We start from the raw sequence: 19,846 nt of genomic DNA, 5'->3' as shown, positions 1-19,846 counted from the left end.
TTTAAGACTTTTGGGATAATGTGATGAGGTGAATGTGTTCTGCATGTGGCAAGGACATGAATTTGGGGGCGGGGGGCAAAGGATGGAATGTTATGGACTGAATTGAGTCCCCAAAAAATATGTGTTGTAAATCCTAACCTCTATGCCTGTGGTTATAACCCATTTGAGAATGGGTTGTCTTTGTTATGTTAATGAGGCAGGATTAGTGTATCTTGAGTCAATCTCTTTCGAGATATAAAAGAGATCAAACAAACCAGCAGAGCAGAGATTGGGGAAGAGAGATGCCAAGCCACAAGAAGATTGCCCAGGAGCAGAAGCTCAGAAGAGACAAAGACCTTCCTCTAGAGCCGACAGAGAGAGAAAGCCTTCCCCTAGAGCCAGCACCCTGAATTCAGACTTCTAGCCTCCTAAACTGTGAGAAAATAAAGTTGTTAAAGGCATCCATTTGTGGTATTTTTGTTATAACAGCACTAGATAACAAAGACAGTGGCTTCCAAGCAGAAGAAGGAGTTGTGGTGGAAAGGGTCACAGCAGCCTCTGCCTCTGGGGGCTAGCAGTGTTCTTTCTCTTGACTTGAGTAGTGGCAACACAGGAGTTTATTTTATAATAGCCTATTAAATTGCACAACTAGTTTTATGAATTGTGTGTGTACATAATATAGTAGACAAAACTTTTTTTTAAGTTTAAAAAAGAATGCTTCAGAGCTAAGAAGCAACTAGAAATGAGAGCCAAGTCTGATTCCCTGAAATTCAAAGTTAGGGGCTAAGGTAGCCTTAGAGAAACTCCCAGAAGTAAAAATGGGCAGAGGTGTGAGGGTTTAAAGCACTTTCCTAAAGTGAGTTCCACAGAACACTAGTTCTGGTGGATGTCATATGAACAAATAAATTGGGAAATGCTGGGTTAACTATTCAATTCACCAAAAAAAATCCATTAAAAGGCTTAAGGATCAGGAAGTATTCTAAGCACCATGAACTCGATGGATTATTCCTTCTGTAAAGTTATGTCGTTCTCAAAAGTTAAATGTTATCCATAAATTCAAGGAGCGCTGGTGGCGCAGTGGTTAAGCACTCAGCTGCTAACCGGAAGATTGATCGTTCAAACCCAACAGTTGCTCTGCGGGGGAAAGATGTGGTAGTCTGCTTCTGTAAAGATTTACAGCCTTGGAAATTCTCTGGGGCAGTTCTACTCTGCCCTATAGGGTCCCCAGGAGTCGGAATTGACTCAATGGGAACGGGTTTGGTTTTTGATATCCATAAGATTTACAGCATTCGGATGTTGAGTCCATAACCACAGCAATGGACGCAAACATACCAATGATTATGAAGATGTTATACATAGATCACATGAGTCGGAGCTAATTTGACAGCAACTAAGAACAACAACAAAAGCTAAATACCTTTTTTCACTACAGGACTTCTCAGAGCCCTTAATTTGCTACTGTGTTCTGAATGTCTCAGGCAGGACAGATTACAGTGTTCCTCAAATGTATAACATCATGGTGTATGGGACCTGTCATGGATTGAATTGTGTCCCCCCAAAAATGTGTGTAGCAACTTGGCTAGGTCATGAGTCCCAGTATTGTATGATTGTGTTATCTGATGTGATGTCCTTATGTGTTGTAAACTCTACCACTATGATGAGATTATATGTGATCTCCTCATGTGTTGTAAATTCTATCACTGTGATGAGGTTATACTGATGAGGTTTACAAGATCAGTGTCTTAATGCAATCTCTTTTGAGATATAAAAGAGAGAAGCCAGCAGAGACACATGGGAACCTACCACCAAGAAAGCAGTGCTGGGAGCAGAGCATGTCCTTTGGACCTGAGGTTCCTGCGCAGAGAAGCTCCCAGACCAAAGGAAGACTGATGACATGGACTTCCCCAGAGCTGATGGAGAAAGCGTTCCCCTGGAGCTGATGCCCTGAATTTGGACTTGTAGCCTACTGGACTGTGAGAGAATAAATTTCTTTTTGTAAAGCCATCCACTTGTGGTATTTCTGTTGGAGCAGCACTAGATGACTAAGACAGGACCCAATTAATGTGCTGCCTCAGACCTTTCGGCCTTACCTCTCTCCTAGACCCTTGGCCACTTGCTCATAGAAAGTCTGGCTGCTGCTGCAGTTTCATCATCTCCTCAACCCCTAGTATTGGTGGCTGTCTTGGCTCCAGCATGACTCCATTGTGCTCACTGCAGTGGGGGCAGCAGCAGCTCTAGCACCCATGCCTGACCCAACTGGACCACAGAGGCTGTGGCTCCTTTCACCTCTTCCAGACTCAACTGAACCACCACACAGTATGACATGCAATCTCGTTTCCCCCAGCAGCTCCCCAAAGGGGCCAAATGATGCAACCTGGAAGTTTAGGTGAATGAATACTCTGTGAAGCAAACTTCAACCATGAGAGACAGGAGATGGGAAAGAGCCAGCAGAGAAAATTTCTCTTCTTCCCTCTGATGAACTGTTCTGAGTCATGGTGGGTTCTTTATGCTAGAAACATCCCACATGACTGAGCAGTCGGCTGTGTCTTAGTGAAACTGTGGCTGGATCAGTAATATGACACCCTCTATTTGCTTCCCTCTTTCTCTGCCTTCCATTTCCCTTCCCTCCTTCCCTGCCTTGCTTCCATTTCTCTTCACTCTAGCGGCCCTGGGATTGCACCTCCCGCTAAAGCATTAGCATTTAAGCTTTGCCTCAGGCTCTGTTTTCTGGAGAACCCAGGCAATAACATACTAAGGATCATCTTGGGGCCAGTTCTCCATGGAGCTCACACTAGGAAATGCTGATTTAAAGAACTCTTGTAGGTTGCCTCCATGAACAACGGCCTCCTTTGCCATTGAGACCAGAATTGGATGATGCCCGGCTATCATTACTGAATGATTTGCTCAAAGATTCTGTAAAAGAATCCTGATCAAAAGAGGAAATAATGAGGACTAGAACCTTAAATTCTCATGGAACCCAGACTCTCTAGGGCCACTGAGGATGATTGACCCTTACCTCCCCCAACTATTGCCCTGAGGAAATCTTTAAACCTAAAACTATCCCCTAAAGTCATCTTTAAATCAAACAGTTTTGCATCATTAGAAGAGAATGGGCACTGTGTTCTCTTAAAGAATTATCTGTAAGAGATCAAACTGACAACAGCAATTGCAAAGGTTAGATGAGAAGTTTAGAGGGCAGTAAGTTGGTATTGATGATGGTGAAACAATTCAGAGAAGGTTATGGAGAAAGGTGGCACAACTTGAAGAAAGTAACCAATGTCACTGATTTCTACATGTAGACATCGTTGAATTGATGTATGTTTTGCTGTGTATATCTTCACCAAAAATGAAGAACTCTTGGAGGGATAAGTCTAGCCTTGCCATCAACTTCTACCTCCTGCCACAAACTTCCTACTTGACCATCCACTCTGAACTCTCTTCTCCAGAAGCCAAACCAAAAACCAAACACATTGCTGTCAAGTTGGTTCCAACTGATAGCAATCCTATAGGACAAAGTAGAACTGCCCCATAGGGTTTCCAAGGCTGTAATCTTTACAGAAGCAGACTGCCACATCTTTCCACCACGGAGTGGCAGAGTGGCTGGTGGGTCGAACCGCTGACCTTTTGGTTAGCAGTCAAGCTTAACCACTGTGCCAGCGGGGCTCCTTCTTCTCCATGGGGAAGGTGAGGAGGGAGGAAGGTTGAATGAAAGCCCAGCTCTTTTGGTAATAACAGGAAGAGAGCACTGTGCATTTATTAAAAGGACATATAACACAAACTTAGTAACCACCCCATATGTCAGGGATAGGCATTGAAATACAGTACATTATCCCTTTCCAGGCCTGTGAGTGCTACCCAGCCCACCCACCGAGCAAAGGAAGTGGTCAAATGTATCAATCTGGCTTGCTTCCCCTCTTTCTAACAATTGCCAGTCATACAATGACCAGGCATTATCATACAAAAGTTCCTTTACAAAAAGCACCAAATTGGCATACATATACAAGTATATACAAAAAAAAAAAATCACTTTTTAAAAACATACAAAATACTCCATTTTGCACCGATGTAGAAAAGTGTCCTGTGTGGTTATTTCAAGCACGTTTCCAATTCTGGTTCAACGGCCGCTGGACGGGCAGTAGGGTCCTACTCCTAGTCCCTGCTCTCTGAGCAGAGGGAAGACACACCTCCCCTTTGTCCCTCCAGAGGCCCCAACCCCTCCCACCCTAGGCCTGTCACTGAGGCAGCTGGGCCCATCGCCACCCTCCCCAGTCTCTCTGCGTCTAGAGGGTCTCATTCATCCAGCTCCTTACTGGTGTCCTGAAATAAAAAGAAACACATGGTAAGACAGGGACTCAGGGGATCCAGGGCTCACCAGGCTGCAGTGAGAAATAAAAGCGTCTGTCTGGTCTCTTCCTTTTTAAACCAAAATAGAATTCAGCTCCCGACACACTACGGATTGTACTTCCAATACAAAACCCCAAAAGACAACTCTATATTCTTCAGATGGATTGGAATTTAGTTCCAGTACCTATGGCTTGAAAACTAATTTATCAGCAAATATGTATTGAGTTTTCCTATGTTAAATGATTTACGAGCATTATTTAATTTACTCCCCACCATAACCTTATGAGGTCAGTACTACAAGACTCTCCTGCTCAGATGAGTAGCGCAAGCCTCAAAGAAGTCGTGGATTGCCCAAGGTCACACCACTAGTCCTTGACAGAGCTGTGATTCAGAACCAAGCTCTTATTGGCTCTGCCAGGTGGGCAAACTCAGATGCCTACTGGGGCCAGCATATAACATGAAGGAATGAAGCAGGCAAGCTTGACCGTGGTGGGGTAGGCAAACTGGTGAATGTGCTCCATCTCCAGGGGGCAGCCCTGCCCTGCTTCAGTTCCCTGGGGCCAGGGGGAAGTATAAGCTCTTCCCAAACGTTGACAAGAAGGTGGAAGCCCAGATTCTTAGCTGAAATCTTTTTTTTTTTTTTTTAATCTCCTACTTTTTAAATGTTGGCAACTAATTTAAAATATTTAAAATGGGCGGCAAAAATGACCAAACAAAACATATCAGTGGGCCAAGCCTGGCTCATGAGCCCCGTCTATTACCTCTACTATGCTGTGTTGCCTTTCAGTTAGGAAGGCTACTCAGATGTAAAATGGGAATCTTTTTGTTACGAATAGTTTGGGGTGTTTTTACCTAAAGGTAAAGGTAACCAGAGTTTGTCCTTAAAATATTTAAAAATACACTTTGGGAAAAGACTAAGCTCCAACCCCAGCGCCAAGCACAGTGCTTTGCACACAGTAGATAGCTCACGTTGTTGAATGAAAGAGCAAATGAATGAATGAATGGAGGAAGATGGGTTTCTTACCTTCTTCTTCTTTCCTTTCTGTGGACTCCTCCTCATCCTGGTCTTCTTCTTCAATGACTTCTTCTTCTGCCTCATCTGTGTATGACAAAGACGAATTGTGTTAGGATGGGGTCAGTTCCTCAGAGGAGCTGGTCAGAGGGGAACCAGGAGCTAGCACTTATCTAAGCCCCGTTTCCTGCCCATGTGGGGCCAAATGGTCCCACAGAGGCAGCAGAGGCCCTGGATGTGAGGGGCTTGCCAAACCCAAGCTGCCCAATTCCTCATTCCCCTGTCTGCCTTCTTCCTCCCACACTCCTCCAAGGGAGTGAGGCTGAGACTGCTTTGTTCCAGGCACAGTGGTTCCTTCTATCACCTGGTCATCTGTGACCAGACAGATAAGCACCACTGGGGAGAACAGGCAAAAACTCCAGTTCTCTGGGATCAAAGTCCTTGTCCTGAAAGAATTTGCTCAGCCTTTGAAATCAGCTTGTTCAGCAGCCCCCTAGCCTGTTTTCCTGATTCATTAGCCTACAAAGGGGTGGGCATGGGGTAGGGAGCACGTCTTGGCCATCTCTGTTCATTAGCTCGCTGAAGCTGAGCACTAGAGGGCCAGTGACGGAGCTGCAACCCGTGTCCTCGCTTTCCCATCCTGGGATATCACCTTTGAGCTCTACTAACAGGGAACATGCCCCCCACACCCTCCCCAAGCCACTTCCTTAATCCTTTGCGGCTCTGAGTGGGTCACCACGGAGTCAGAGCATTTGTCAAAGAGTGTGTGTGGGGCTTGGAAAAGTTAATGCCTCCAAAAATGGCAGACAAAAGTCCTGCCAAGCAGCTAAGATCTGTGCATAACCTAGGGAGTTTTGCTGTTGTTATTGAATCATAATCACAATTACTACTCAGCATTTGCTGAGCACTTACTCTGTCCCAGGCATCGCTGGGTGGTGCAAACAGTTAATAGACTCAGCTACTAACCAAAAGATTGGAGGTTCAAGTCCACCCAGAAGCACCTTGAAAGAAAGGCCTGGTGATCTACTTCCAAAAAATCAGCTATTGAAAACCCTGTGGAGCACAGTTCTACTCTGACACACGTAGGGTCACCATGAGTTGGAATCAACTCGACAGCAACTGGTTTACTATGTGCCAAGAGCTGTCCTAAGTGCTGTATACACATTGTTTCATTTAATCCTCACAAGAATTGTGTGAATTAAGAATGAGGAGTTGGCACAGCCAGATAGCCCTTGATGAGATCTACTTACTTACTAGCTGTGTGGCCTGGAGCAAATCGCTCACCCACTCTTAGCTTTCGTTTTCTCCACTATAAAATGGAGCTGATAAGAAGAGAACCTACCTCATAAAGATATTGTATTATGTGACAATTTAAGTAAAGCAATTAGTGGCTGGGATATGGAAAGTGCTTGATAAATGATGGCTGTAGGGTCGCTATGAGTCAGAATCGACTCAACAGTTTGGTAGGTATTCTCCCCATTTTATCTATGAGGAAACAGGCTCAGGGAGATTACAAAGGACAGTGAAGGTCTTCACAATGTTATCACGTTCACACAGTACAATTCACTCTTAAATCTCTTAGTGTTAGGGAGGGTAACAGTGAAGAAGATGATCTACAGCAATGGATATACTTGAGTCCATTGGTATCTCAGCTTTGGGATGTATTCTGTCCTTCTCCATGACTGGGGTATATCTGGGATTCTGAGAACAGACTTAACTACTGAAGTCTTGCAGGAAAGCTGACACAGGAGGTGCCAAGAAGCCTTTCTACTTCTCACACCAGCCCGTTTAGCTCTTCCTTGTTCCTGCACACACGTCTGTCTTTTCTTTCTCTAAGCTGGTCATGGGATCATGAGCTCTCAGACCAATGCAACATTCAGTCAAATTGGATCTGCCTTCTCCTTCTCTATGGAATCCTGGTGGTGCAGTGGTTAAGCACTTGGCTGTTAACCAAAAGATCAGTGCTTTGAACTCACCAGCTGCTCCACAGAAGCACAGGAGAAAGATGTGGTAGTCTGCTCCGAAAGCTCAGAGAGGTGGAGGGACTTACCAAAGGTCACACAGATAACAAGTGGCAGAACTGGGATTCGAACTCAAGTCTCCCTGACTCCAGACACCACACTCTTTCTCCTGTCCCAAGATTGTTTTCTGCTGTGGATCCATACATAATTTATATGCCAGGCACTGTGCTAGTCTCTGGACTCATCCAAAAGTTAACTCTCTGTGTTTGCCTTTGCGTCAGCTTCCAGGGGTCAAGCAGAAAATAAACACACGGCTCCACCCCTCTCTTACCTGTTCCGAAGTCGATGGCCCTCAGGGTGTCTGCTACATGGTCTAAGTCCACAGTAAAGTAGTCCATGTTCTCAAAGCCCTGCTCTATCTTCCCCAGCTGGCAACCCTTGGAAGCTTCCACAATGCTGTGGAGAAGAGAGACTGGCTGGGTGAGATCTCAAGGGCTTGATGCGGGAAGCGGTGTCTTAGCTCTAGTTCACCTGAGGGCATGTGCTTGTGCCCACATCCAGACCTAGCACCCCAAGGCTCCCCCTAGAAGGTTGGAGTATTTTCTCTCCAGTCACAACCATAATGGATGATCCAAGACAGTAGGGCATGCAAAGATCAGGAAAGCCAGCCGGGGGTGCAATCCTCCCATTGACCTAATACAAAGGAGGAGGCCCACTGGAAAGAAATCAGAGACCCCCGTGGGAGACTAGGGGCTTGGATCATAGCCCTGGGGAGACACTGACCTTTTGATGAGTTGCTTGGCACTCTGTGGGAGGAGATACAGAGAGCAAAGGGTTAGGATTGCAGAAGGGATAGCTCCAGGAAAACAGCAAAACTGGGGACAGGGTGTTGTATGTGGGCACTTAGTGCCACTTCCTAGCCCAGTGGTGACCTGTTCCCTCCCTGAACTTGACACCTCTGTCCACAGTTTGCACAGGTTTTGGTCATCACCCTAAGACCCTATCATTAATTCCTAGCAAGAAGCCCAAACACTTCTAAACCCTGAAATTTCAAAAATGATGACCATGTCCTAATCATCTTGTTATACCCAACGCCTAGCACAGAGCCTGCCCCTTGGTAGGTGCTCAGGAAATTTTTATTGAACTGAAATGTGAAGTTTTATAGCTGAAACCCTTTCTGTCTCCCCCACCAGCCAATGGGCTCTTCTAGGGCAAGGCTGGGTCTTATTCATTTCCGTGTCTCTACCTCAATGTCTAGCCTACAATTAATTGCCTCTTTGATGGACACCAAATTTTGCAGCTTGCAAAGCCATCATCCTCCTCTCGTTGGATCTTCATATAATAATTAAGAGGAAGGTAGGGATTGCTGCATGCCCATTTTACTGATGAGGAAACTGAGGATCAGAGAGGTTTAAATGGCTTAAGGGCACATGGGTGCTCAGTGGAGAAGCCAAGACTTGAACTTCAGACAGAGCTGTTGAGTTGAAATCACCCTGCCCAGATCCTGGTCCTGCTCACCAAGAGGAAGGTGGCCCCACCAGGCTCGTCCAGGGACTGGATGGCTGTCTCCACCAGCTTGGTGGACTTGTCGAGCTGCTCTTGGTACTGCTGGATGAGGACCTCGATGAAGCTGAGCTTCTCTTCCTGCTCCCGCGTGATCTGCTGCAGCAACTCACTCTTCTTCTCATCCAAGATGGCATACAGTACATCAAACTTCTGGCTTAGCGCTTCCTTCACCTGGTGACTGTTCTCCTGAAGACAGAAAATCTTGGAGTCACATCCTGTGGGATCCTACTCCTTACCCCTAACACTCCCTTCCTGGGGTAGGTGTGCCCAGGAACAAAACTTTAAAGCCAGAAGAAATCTTACTACACCCCCATTTTACAGAAGAGAAAATAAAGGCTTAGCAAGAAGAAAGCATTTGCTAAGACGTCACAATTAGTTAGTACAACAGCAACATTTGGAGGCTGGTGTCATGGGGAACAGCTATCCCCTCCCTCAAAAAAATAGAGACTCTCGGGTCAGAGGGGATGACATATTCTAAGCCTCCCATGAACCCCAAGTCACACTCTTCCCCTGATTTTAAGACCGAGACTGGATTCAGGAAGGTCTACATCATTTGGTCCTAGGAGAGGCAGAAGTAGTTCCTCCCCTAGTGGCCTGCATATTGAGGATCCCTTCTCTCCAACACAGATGTTACATCTTAGTTTCCTTATCTATAAAATGGGTATAACAATAACACCTCATCAGACTTGGGACTCTAATGTCCTCCATCATACTGTGATCCTCCCATGGGGAGAACAATGTCCCTCTCCTCCCTTCGAGACTACCCTGTACACAAGCCTTTGTCTACCAGCAATAACGATGACTCCTTCCCTACCTCATCTCTAGGTCCTCACTCCAGGTGGAGGTGGAAAATCATGGATACTTTTTCAGGAATGGAAAAGTTCCCGTCCACCCTCTACAGCCTTGCTAATCAAAGTGTGGCCTGTGGACCAGCAGCTTGGGCAAACCCTGGGAGCTTGTTAGAAATACAGAATCTCATTCCATACCTACTGAGTCAGAATCTATATTTTAACAAGATCCACCCACCCCCAGCACCTTGAGCACTCCCTGACACACAGCTGTGCTCCAGAAGCATTTGTTGAGTGAGTGGATGAATGGATTTGTCTCTCCCCTGCCATCCCTGCTTGGCCACCCCAGGGTCCAGGCCCCAACCTCTAGTTACAACCCATGGGTGAGGCTTCAGGTCTCACCCCAGAGACTAGGCTTCAAAACACCAGGTAGGGCTCTTCTGTCCCCCTCACCTTGGTTACTCGACAAGAGTCCTCCAGCTGAGTGATGATGGTCTGCACACGGTCGTTTCCCGCCACCAGCATGGAGATACAGTTACTCAGTTCCGTCTAGATGGGAGGGGATGGGGGATCAGTAAGGAGAGACAGAAATAGTCTCAGGGTCTGCCCTCTCTCTCAAGACAGCCAACTGGCACCCTCACTCCCCTCTCTGCGAAAAAGAGTCTCCAGTAGGGGTCTGGACCCTCTTTCTGGGGTTCAAGGTAGGTCTATAACAGACGATATCAGAGAGATAGTTGGCTCCCTATTTTACAAATGAGGCCCAGACAGGTAAAGTTAGCAGCCCAAAACACACAGCAAGATACTGGTAGAAGAGGGACTTGTTTCTAGGAAAGAAAGGGATGAAGAGAAGAAGTAGAGTTGGGCAGTTCTAGAAGAGAGAGACCAAGAGAAGGATAAGTAGAAAGAAGTACAGAAAGAGGGGCCACAGCTTACTGCAGAGGCAGGACAGAGGGGCTCCCACAGGCCCAGGGGCCCAGGAGAGGGCTTTAAGCTGCCTCTTGCTGCAGGTGGATTTGAGGTCTGTGAGAGGTGATGGGCACAGGAAGAGCTATCTGGGGCCCAAAGCATGCTGGGATGGAGAAGCCATGGCCTGAGAGGGTCCTGGTGGCCTGGCCTCTCCCCTGAGGCCACTCCCAGGTGCTCTCAAATGGCTCTAAGTATAACCCATGAGCTCAGCTACTTCCCCCAGGAAGGCAAGGGCTACTGTCCCTGTGGTCTGAGAAATCCCTCTAGAGGGACTATTCCTGAAAGTCTGGCTCAGCAGATCTACAAGGATCAAACCTGCATCCTAAATTATGGGCCTTGCCTGCAGGCCCAGGCTGGGAGTGGAAGTGGCTTGGGCCAGTACCTTTTGTCCCTGGAAGACATCCTGCAGCGGGGCCACCTCACAGGACTTGTGGGCCCCGAACACCTTGCACATGGAGCAAGTGGGCACCTCGCAGGTGAGGCAGTAGATGTTGATTTTCTCATCTTCGTGCTCCTTGCACATGGGGTGGCTGCCCTTCTTCAGGGGCCGACTAAAGTGGAGAACAGTCACCAGTCACGGGGGAGTAGGGGTGCCCCGACTCCCTGCCTCCTCTTCCAACTCCAACCAGAGGAGACTACCCCAGGTCTGTGGCCTGAGCCACCAGCACTCTCAGTGGCTGCTGCCCCAAACCTTTTCTTTTCACCCTCTGGGGACCCAGGACCAGGGGAGCCAATGACACCAAGGCTATCCCACATCCAAGAACTCAAACCCCAGTTTGCCCAGTGCATTCGACATGGGACGGGTCATAGAATTCCAGAGAGTCAGAGCTGGAGACATTTGAAAGAAGAGGAAAATGGGACCCAGAAAGGTTAATTGACTTGTCCAAGGTCACCAAGCAAGTCAGGGGTCAGGGAAGGTTAGGCTGGAGTACATTTGCTCTAATTATAGTTACCATAGCTCTTGGTTGTTGTGGGCCAGGCTCTGAGCTAAGCATTTTATACTCATGGCCTCATTTAATTCTATATTTAATCCACCAGACTGTAACTTCCATTAAGGCAAGGAAAGTTGCCTGTTTCTTCACCCCTGAATCTACAGTGTCTGGCGCCTGGCATAGTGGCGGTGGTAATTAAATACAGGGAGAAAGAATAAATCAATAAGCACGCCATGAGGGTGCCCCAAGGCTCAGAGAAGGAAGCAAGGTGTCTGTCCCAAGTCACACAGAACGTAGGTGGTCCACAGCTGTTCAACAGCCCAGCACAAGCCTTGACTCCTAGTCCAGAGATTCTTCCCAAGGTCCAGAGTCTCTTCCTTTTCTTCTTCCCAAACACACATTCTCAGGATGCCTTTCTCCCTTTATCTTGCTGTCCACTTAGGGACTCTACTATGTCATTTGTGCTTCTCTTGAGGCATCTGTCATTTCCTACCCTAAATTCCATTTTAGGGGGCCTAGGTCTTACCTCCCCAGCTAGGCTATACCCTCTTTTAGAGCCAACACCATGTCTATTCCATGTCTTAGATACACTCAGCAGGTATCTAAGGGTCGAATGGGTGACTGGCCGCCATCAGCGTCAATGCCTCACCTCCAAACAGCCTTGCATGACCGATTACACCCTAGACTTATTGTCCCCTTAAGTTATTGAATAAGCTCCTTTCCAGATTTGTCTTTTTGCATCTTTAGCCCAGGGCTCCCCGTGTTGAGAAGGGTCCCTCTTTGCCACCTGACTCTATCCTCTGGGAAGGGAGCACTGGAGGGGCAATGGGTGCTGACAGACACAGATCCTGTGGGTCTCGGGCCTTGTGCCCACCACCCTCTCAGATGCCCAAACTCCTGAGCCCAGGCTTTAGCATCTGGGCTGAGATCCAGATTGTTCTGCCACTCACTTTTTTGTGACCTCCGACAAATGGTTTCACCTCTCTGAGCCTTGGTTTCCTCCCAGGTCTACTGCAATCATAGCAGGAGTTGCCTGTAATGAATGTGTAATGCCTAGCCCAGAGCAGACCCTCCTAAAGGGCAATTTCATTGTCATTCAATTATACAGAAAGGTCTTCATAAGTTGACACTAGGCAGGTTAATATTTTGGTGTGATGTTGGTTTTATTATTATCGTAATGATCAACCATATGTTTGTGTTATTGTAATGTTGAGCTCTATCAGCATGAGAGGCAATCTGGCATAGTGGTTAGGAATATTCACCATGGAGTCAATCAGACTGGGTTTTCTCTCTCGGCTTCATGACTTACTTGCTGTGTGACCTTGGAAACCTCTGCCCCTCTCTGAGCCTTCATTTCCTCACCATGAAATGGGGATAAGAAGACCTTATAGGGTTATTATGATGATTAACTAGGATAATGCTTGGAAAATATTTAGCATACAGTGCTTACACGTAAAACAAAAACCAAACCCATTGCCATCAATTCGATGCCGACTCATAGCAACTCTACAGGACAGTAGAACTTCCCCCACAGGGTTTCCAAGGCTGTACATCTTTACGGAAGCAGACTGCCACATCTTTCTCCCATGAAGCAGGCTGGTGGATTCAAGCCACTGACCTTTTGGTGAGCAGCCAAGCGCTTAACCACTGTGCCACCAGGGATCCTAGTGCCTACACATAGTAGGTGATCAATAAATATTTGGTATTTTTAACATTTCCCATCAATATCCTATTTCACAGTCACAATAACAGATCTTATTGCCCCCTTTCACAGACAAGGGAAATGAAGGCCCGAAGGCCAGTGCCTTACTCGAGTGCCTTAGTAACAGAGTCAGATTGCAGACACAGCTCCCCCGGCCAGGTCTGTCACCCTCCCTTGAGCAGGGCGCTGACAGCAGGCGGGTGCTCCATAAAGGTTTTGGATCATAAGAGCTGTGGGGTCAAGCACCTGGAAGTCTTGTCAGGATGTCCTGATTGTAAAGCTCTCTCCAGTTTGAAGCCTAATACCGCGCATCTTCTACCACTCACAAATTGTGCCTGAGATTGAGCTGTTATTTTATAAAGAGAGAGACTTGGAGCTAGATCAACTGTGTCCACTCCCAGGTCTTCTACTGCCCATCTGTAAAACCTTGGGTAAGTGATTTCACCTCTCTGAGCCTCAGCTTCCTCATCTGTGAAATGGGGATAATAGAAGTCATGGCTGATCCATAGGGTTGTTATGAGGTGCCAAGAAGTATCCTGGTGCCCAGCACTGTGCCTGCCGACACATGGAGGGTAGCTGTTGCTGTCGTTATAGAGAACCCGGCCGAATTCTCCGAGTGCTTTCTCTTCTTCTCAGGGCCACTTAGCTGGCCCCAGTGGCTCTCTCTGCCTCTCCTGTCTCATCTTTCCCCTGGTTTCTGTCTCCGCATTTCCCAGAAGGGCAGCCTGATATCTGGGCTCCTCCCCATTCACTGAGTGATACTGAGAGCCAGGGTTGGGACATATGTTCCTCAGGCAGAAGGAAATGGCTCTCTGGACTGCTGGGACCCAGCTGGGGGACCAGATCCTGAGTGGATGGAGGAAGAGAAGGAAAGGCCTGGGAGAACTGGTGCAGGATGGCAGGGGAGGGAGGATGAGCTGACCTGGAACACTCCTGCTTGTAGATATCGATGATGTTCTCCACCAGCAGGTTCCTCTGCAGGCCGTACACTCCGTGCCGGTCCATGATCACCTCATGGCGGCAGGAGGGGCAGCGGAAACGGCCACCAGACATGGACATCGAGCCACCCCGGTTGGTCCAGTAGGGATTTGCGGCCTGCAGATGGCAAGGGCAGAGGTGGGGCCTGGGCTCCCTTCCCAGCCCTTTCTCTTCCTAATCTCCTATTATCCTTCCTCACCCCTGCCCACCCCCACCATTCTTGTCAAACCACGTGACCTGCCAGAGGTGTAACTAAGGTGTGGTAGGTAGGGCACGTGCCCTGGGCACCGCCTGAGGAGGGGCGCTAATGAGCAGTTTGGATTCGATTTACCGTCAGCCATTGCTGTTTCCATCACCAGCTGTGAGAGATCATGCAGCAATTTAAAACTACTTGCCATAGGCGCTATTTTCCGTAGATAGACCCCTGCCTGGAGCTCCTCATTCCGAGATGGCAACCAGCCCATTTTACACATGGAGCACCTGAGAAGCCGCTAAGCACTCAACAGGCATATAAGATATACACCTGCTTTGGGAATCAGTGATCCTGGGTTCAAGTCACATTTATTTGATAAGTGACTTTGAATAAACCAAAAAAACCAAACGTGTTGCTGTTGAGTTGATTCTGACTCATAGCAACCTTATAGGACAGAGTAGAACTGCCCCCTAGGGTTTCCTAGGAGCGCCTGGTAGATTCAAACTGCTGACCTTTTTTGGTTAGCAGCCTTAGCTCTTTGACCACTACGCCATCTGGGTTTCCATGTGACTTTGAATAAGTAACCTTATCTAAGCCTCAGTATGCTCCTTCATGAAATGGGCATTATAATTAGGGCAAGCTCCTAGGGCTGCTACTTTGAACATAAAAGAGTGAAAGAGCGTTTTGTAAAGTGCTTCTGGGGAAACTTGATTCTTGCTTCCCAGCCAGGTTGTCCACTCGCATTCCTTTCTTAGGGAGATGGAGCCCCTACCCCCACCCCACCGCCAGATTATAGTGGCCAGCCTCAAAAGGGAAGGTGCCTCTACTGCCCAGTGCCTCCCCGCCACTCTCTTCCCAAAGCTCCAGGCCCCCTGCCACTGGGGAGCTGGCTCCAGTCCCAGGGGTCTGGTTTCTCTCTCCTTTCCGCTTGCCTCCCCCACTTATCGCCAGAGGCATTTGACTGTTGATTGGAGAGTCAACTGCCTAGCTCAGGGCAGGGGTGGGGGAGCTGTGGGCCTGGTGGAGAGGGGAAACGTGAGTCATGGAGAGGGACTGGAGCAGCCAGAGCAGCCTCCCCAGTGCCCCTTAGCTAAGTCCCGAGGCCTTGGGATGGGGGGGCGGGCACTCATTTTGCAGGGGACAGAAACAGCAGCAGTTTGGAAAGGTCCTGGCCTAGGGGAGAAGGGTTTTCGTCACAGGGAAGCTAAGTAGCCCCCTGGGGCCCCAGGAATAGGCCATGCCCAGCACTGACCTGGAAGATGTCATTGGCACACTTTCGGCAGAGGTTGTGCTGACACGGTAAGATGACCACTGGCTTGGTAAACAGCTCCAGGCAAATGGGACAGATCAGCTGCTTCTCCAAGTTCTCCATTGGGTTCCCATCCTGGATCAGGCTGGACTTATAATCCATATTGTCGGTAGGTGTAGGCCTACCTGGCTGCCTCCTTCACCTGCGCCTAACTATGGGCACACCTGGGACTCTTGCCTTTGTCACAGAACACCCGCTCGGAGCCTCTTTGCCTCCTTCTCCTGGTGCCCGAATTCTGTCTTGGTCTGAGGCCCCTCTGATATTTATAGCTGGACCCCGGTCACATGAGCCCCGGAGGGGACCAGCTGAGCATTCCGATGCCAGGCGGCTGGCGAGGTTTGAGTTTCCTCCAGGCCTGGAAGACTCGCCCTCTCAAATCACACGTGGGGATGAGCAATTGCTGTTCCTGGGATGGGGGTCGTAAACAAGAACAGCCTGTTCAGAGGCAGGCTGAGGGAAGGACTGGGTACTCAGCGTTTCCTCCAGAAATTGGTCTCCCCCTACCCTAGGCTGGGGAGGCAGGGCTGGGACCCATTGAGTGAGCCACTGATATTCAAGGAGTTAATAGCCAATGCCCCCTCAAAGACAGGAGAGTGACCCTCTGACCTTAATAAAGTCCTTTCCCCCCAGGGCTTCGAACCCCTGCTGAGAATTTATATTTCTAACAAGTTCCCAGGAAATTATACATAAGAATCACCTGGGGATCGTGTTAAAATGTAGGTACTGATTCAGTGTATCTGGGGTGGAAAAGTAAATTCTCAGCAGAGCACTTGTTAGAAATGCAAATTCTCAGTGGGGGTTCAAACCAGTTCCTGGGGTTTGAGGTTCTCCCCACCCCCCCCGCCACCACCATTTCCCTTCTCTGGAGTCCTGGGTGGCTCCCAAAATGTAGGGTCAGGAAGCCCCTCATTCTGAGCCTATCCCTCTGCCTTGGACCTGAGCACAGCATTTTGCCAGAGACCTTGGAGACCCCATCCTCCATCCCTTGATAGAGACCTCATCCTTCCATCAAATTTTCTCGAGGCTGCTAGCAGGTCTGTCCATCCGTTGGCCGCTAATTCCACTTTCATGTTGAAAGGGTTCCCTGGAGCTCATCCAGCCCTCTCACTTTGTAGACTTTGAAACTGGGATCTGGAAAAAGAAAGGGCCTTGTCACTTGGAAAGTAGGTGGCGAAGCCAGGAATCTTATTCATTCATCAAACAGTTTTCTGGCTATACATTAGGCACCAAGGTGACAGGTAGATGAGTAATCCCTTTCCCTACCCCAAGATGCCCACAGCCCAGGAAGTGAGACAGAATAACTATCATGTTGGAGCCCTGGTGGTGCGCTGGTTAAGGGCTGTGGCTGCTAACCAAAAGGTCAACAGTTCAAATCCACCTACTGCTCCTTGGAACCCCTATGGGGCAGTTCTACTCTGTCCTATAGGGTCACTGTCTTAGTCATATAGTGCTGCCATAACAGAAATACCGCAAATGGATGGTTTTAACGAAGAGAAGTTTATTTCCTCACAGTCAAAGTAGGCTAAAAGTCCAAATTCAGGGCATCAGCTCCAGGGGAAGGCTTTTTCTCTCTGTCGGCCTTCTTCTCTTCAGTGTTCCCCCGGACTAGGAGAGCCTCTGCGCAGGGACCCCGATCCAAAGGACGTGCTCTGCTCCCAGCACTGCTTTCTTGATAGTATGAGGTCCCCCTGTCTCGCTGCTCACTTCTGTCTTTTATATCTCAAGAGATTGCCTCAGGACACAATCCAGTCTTGTAGATCAGGTCCTGCTTTACTAACACAACTGCCACCCATCTCCCTCATTAACGTCATAGAGGCAGGTTTACAACATACAGGAAAATCACACAGTACCAGGAATCATGACCTAGCCAAATTGATACATACACACACATTTTTGGGGGGACATAATTCAAACCATGACAGTCACTATGAGTCAGAATCAACTCGACAGCAAGCGGTGGGTAGGTAGGTACTGCCACAAATTTCCTAACCTAGATCCATAGAAGTTATCCAGATGCTGCCCTCTGCACACATTTTAGATTTTCTCCATGTCCTTCTGGACATCTTCTTCCATGTTGGCAGGCTGCTGTTGTTAATAGTTGCCATCAAGTTGGCTCCAACTTATGGCAACCCTGTGTATAACAGAACAAAACATTGCCTGGTCCCGCACCATCCTCACAATTGTTGGCATATTTTAGCTCATTGTTGCAGCTATTGTGTCAGTCCATCTCACGCAGGGTTTCCCTCATTTTCACTAATCCTCCACTTTACCAACCATGATGTCCTTCTCTAGTGATTGGTCTTTCCTGATGATGTGTCCAAAGCAAGCGAGACCAAGCCTCACCATCCTCACTTCTAAGAAGCATTTTGGCTGTACTTCCTTCAAGACTGATTTGTTTGTACTTCTGGCAGTCCACAGTATATTCAATATTCTTCTTCACCAACACCACAATTCAAATGCGTCAATTCTTCCTTGATCTTTCTTTTTCATGGTCCAGCTTTCGCATGCATATGAGGCAACTGAAAAGACCATGGCTTGGGTCAGGTGCACCTTAGTCATCGAAGTGACATCTTTGCTTTTTAATACTTTAAAGACGTCTTTTGCAGCAGATTTTCCTAATGCAATATGTTATTTGATTCTTGACTGCTGTTTCCATGGGCATTGATTGTTGATCCAAGTCAAATGAAATCCTTTACAACTTCAATTTCCATCAATTCCTGGAACCTTGGTTTTCTCTAATGCCTTCAGCGCAGTTTGAACTTCTTCTTTCAATACCAGCAGTTCTTGATCATATGCTACCTTCTGAAATGGTTGAAAGGCAATAAATTCTTTTTGGTACAATGACTGTTTATTCCTTCCATTTTCTTTTGATGCTTCCTGCAACATTCAATTTTTTGTCCATAGAATCCTTCAATGTTGCAACTTAGGCTTAAATTTTCTCTTCGGTTCTTTCAGCTTGAGAAATGCCAATCATGTTCTTCCTTTTCGGTTTTCTAACTCCAGGTCTTTGCACATTTCATTTTAGAAAATTTCCTTGTCTTCTCAAGCCATCCTTTGAAATCTTTTCTTCAGCCCTTTTACTTCATCATTTCTTCTGTTTGCTTTAGCTACTCTATGCTTACGAGCAAGTTTCAGAGTCTCTTCTGATATCTATTTTGGTCTTTTCCTTCTTTCTCTTAACAACCTTTTACTTTCTTCATGTATGATGTCCTTGATGTTAACCCATAACTCTTCTGGTCTTCAGTCATTAGTGTTCAGTGTGTCAAATCTATTCTTCAGATGGTCTCTAAATTCTGGCGGGATGCACTCAAGGTTGTACTTGGCTCTCGTGGACTTACTTTGACTTTCTTCAACTTCATCTTGAACTGGCATACAGGCAATTGATGGTCTGTTCTGAAGTCAGCTCCTGGCTTTGTCTTGACTGATAATATTGAGCTTCTCCGTCATTTCTGTATGCAGATGTAGTCAATTTGATTCCTGTGTAATCCATTCGGCAAGGTCCACGTATATGTTTGTGTTGTTGAAAAGAAGTATTTCCAAAGAATAAGTCATTGGTCTTGAAGAATTCTATCATGCAATGTCTGGCATTGTTCCTATCACCAAGGCCATAGTTTCCAACTACTGTTCCTTCTTCTTTGTTTCCAGCTTTCACATTCCAATCACCAGTAATTATCAACACATCTTGATTGCATGTTTTATCTATTTCAGACTGCAGCAGTTCATAAAAATCTTCAATTTTTTCATCTTTGGTGCTTGTGATTGGTGCATAAATTTGAATACTAATCATATTAACTGGTCTTCCTTGTAGACATATGGATATTAGCCTATCACTGACAGCAGTGTACTTCAGGAGAGATCTTGAAATGTTCTTTTTGACTATAAATGTGATACCATTCCTCCTCAATTTGTCATTCCCAGCATAGTAAACCATATGATTGTCTGATTCAAAATGGCCAATACCAGTCCATGTCAGCTCATTAGTGCCTAGAATATAGATCTTCAAGTATTCATTTCATTTTTGATGACTTCCAATTTTCCTCACTTCATACTGCATGCATTCCACATTCTGATTACTAATGGATGTTTGCAACTGTTGCTTCTCATTTTACGTCATGT

General features: G+C 47.1%; 1 protein-coding gene across 1 annotated transcript; it reads right to left on the bottom strand.

The window, feature by feature from the left end:
• Positions 1-5,288: 5,288 nt before the first annotated feature.
• Positions 5,289-15,832, bottom strand: TRIM63 (tripartite motif containing 63). Its single transcript, XM_023732009.1, has 8 exons — positions 15,674-15,832; positions 14,173-14,345; positions 10,999-11,167; positions 10,104-10,199; positions 8,815-9,048; positions 8,080-8,102; positions 7,628-7,752; positions 5,289-5,422 (listed from the first exon to the last, which is right to left on the bottom strand). Exons 1-8 carry the CDS (start codon positions 15,830-15,832, stop codon positions 5,289-5,291), a joined length of 1,113 nt encoding a protein of 370 aa, XP_023587777.1.
• Positions 15,833-19,846: the final 4,014 nt, after the last annotated feature.

This window comes from Trichechus manatus, unplaced genomic scaffold (assembly GCF_000243295.1).
Source record: "Trichechus manatus latirostris isolate Lorelei unplaced genomic scaffold, TriManLat1.0 scaffold00048, whole genome shotgun sequence".
Lineage (NCBI taxonomy): Eukaryota > Metazoa > Chordata > Mammalia > Sirenia > Trichechidae > Trichechus > Trichechus manatus.
This window is presented reverse-complemented; position numbering and strand designations above follow the sequence as displayed.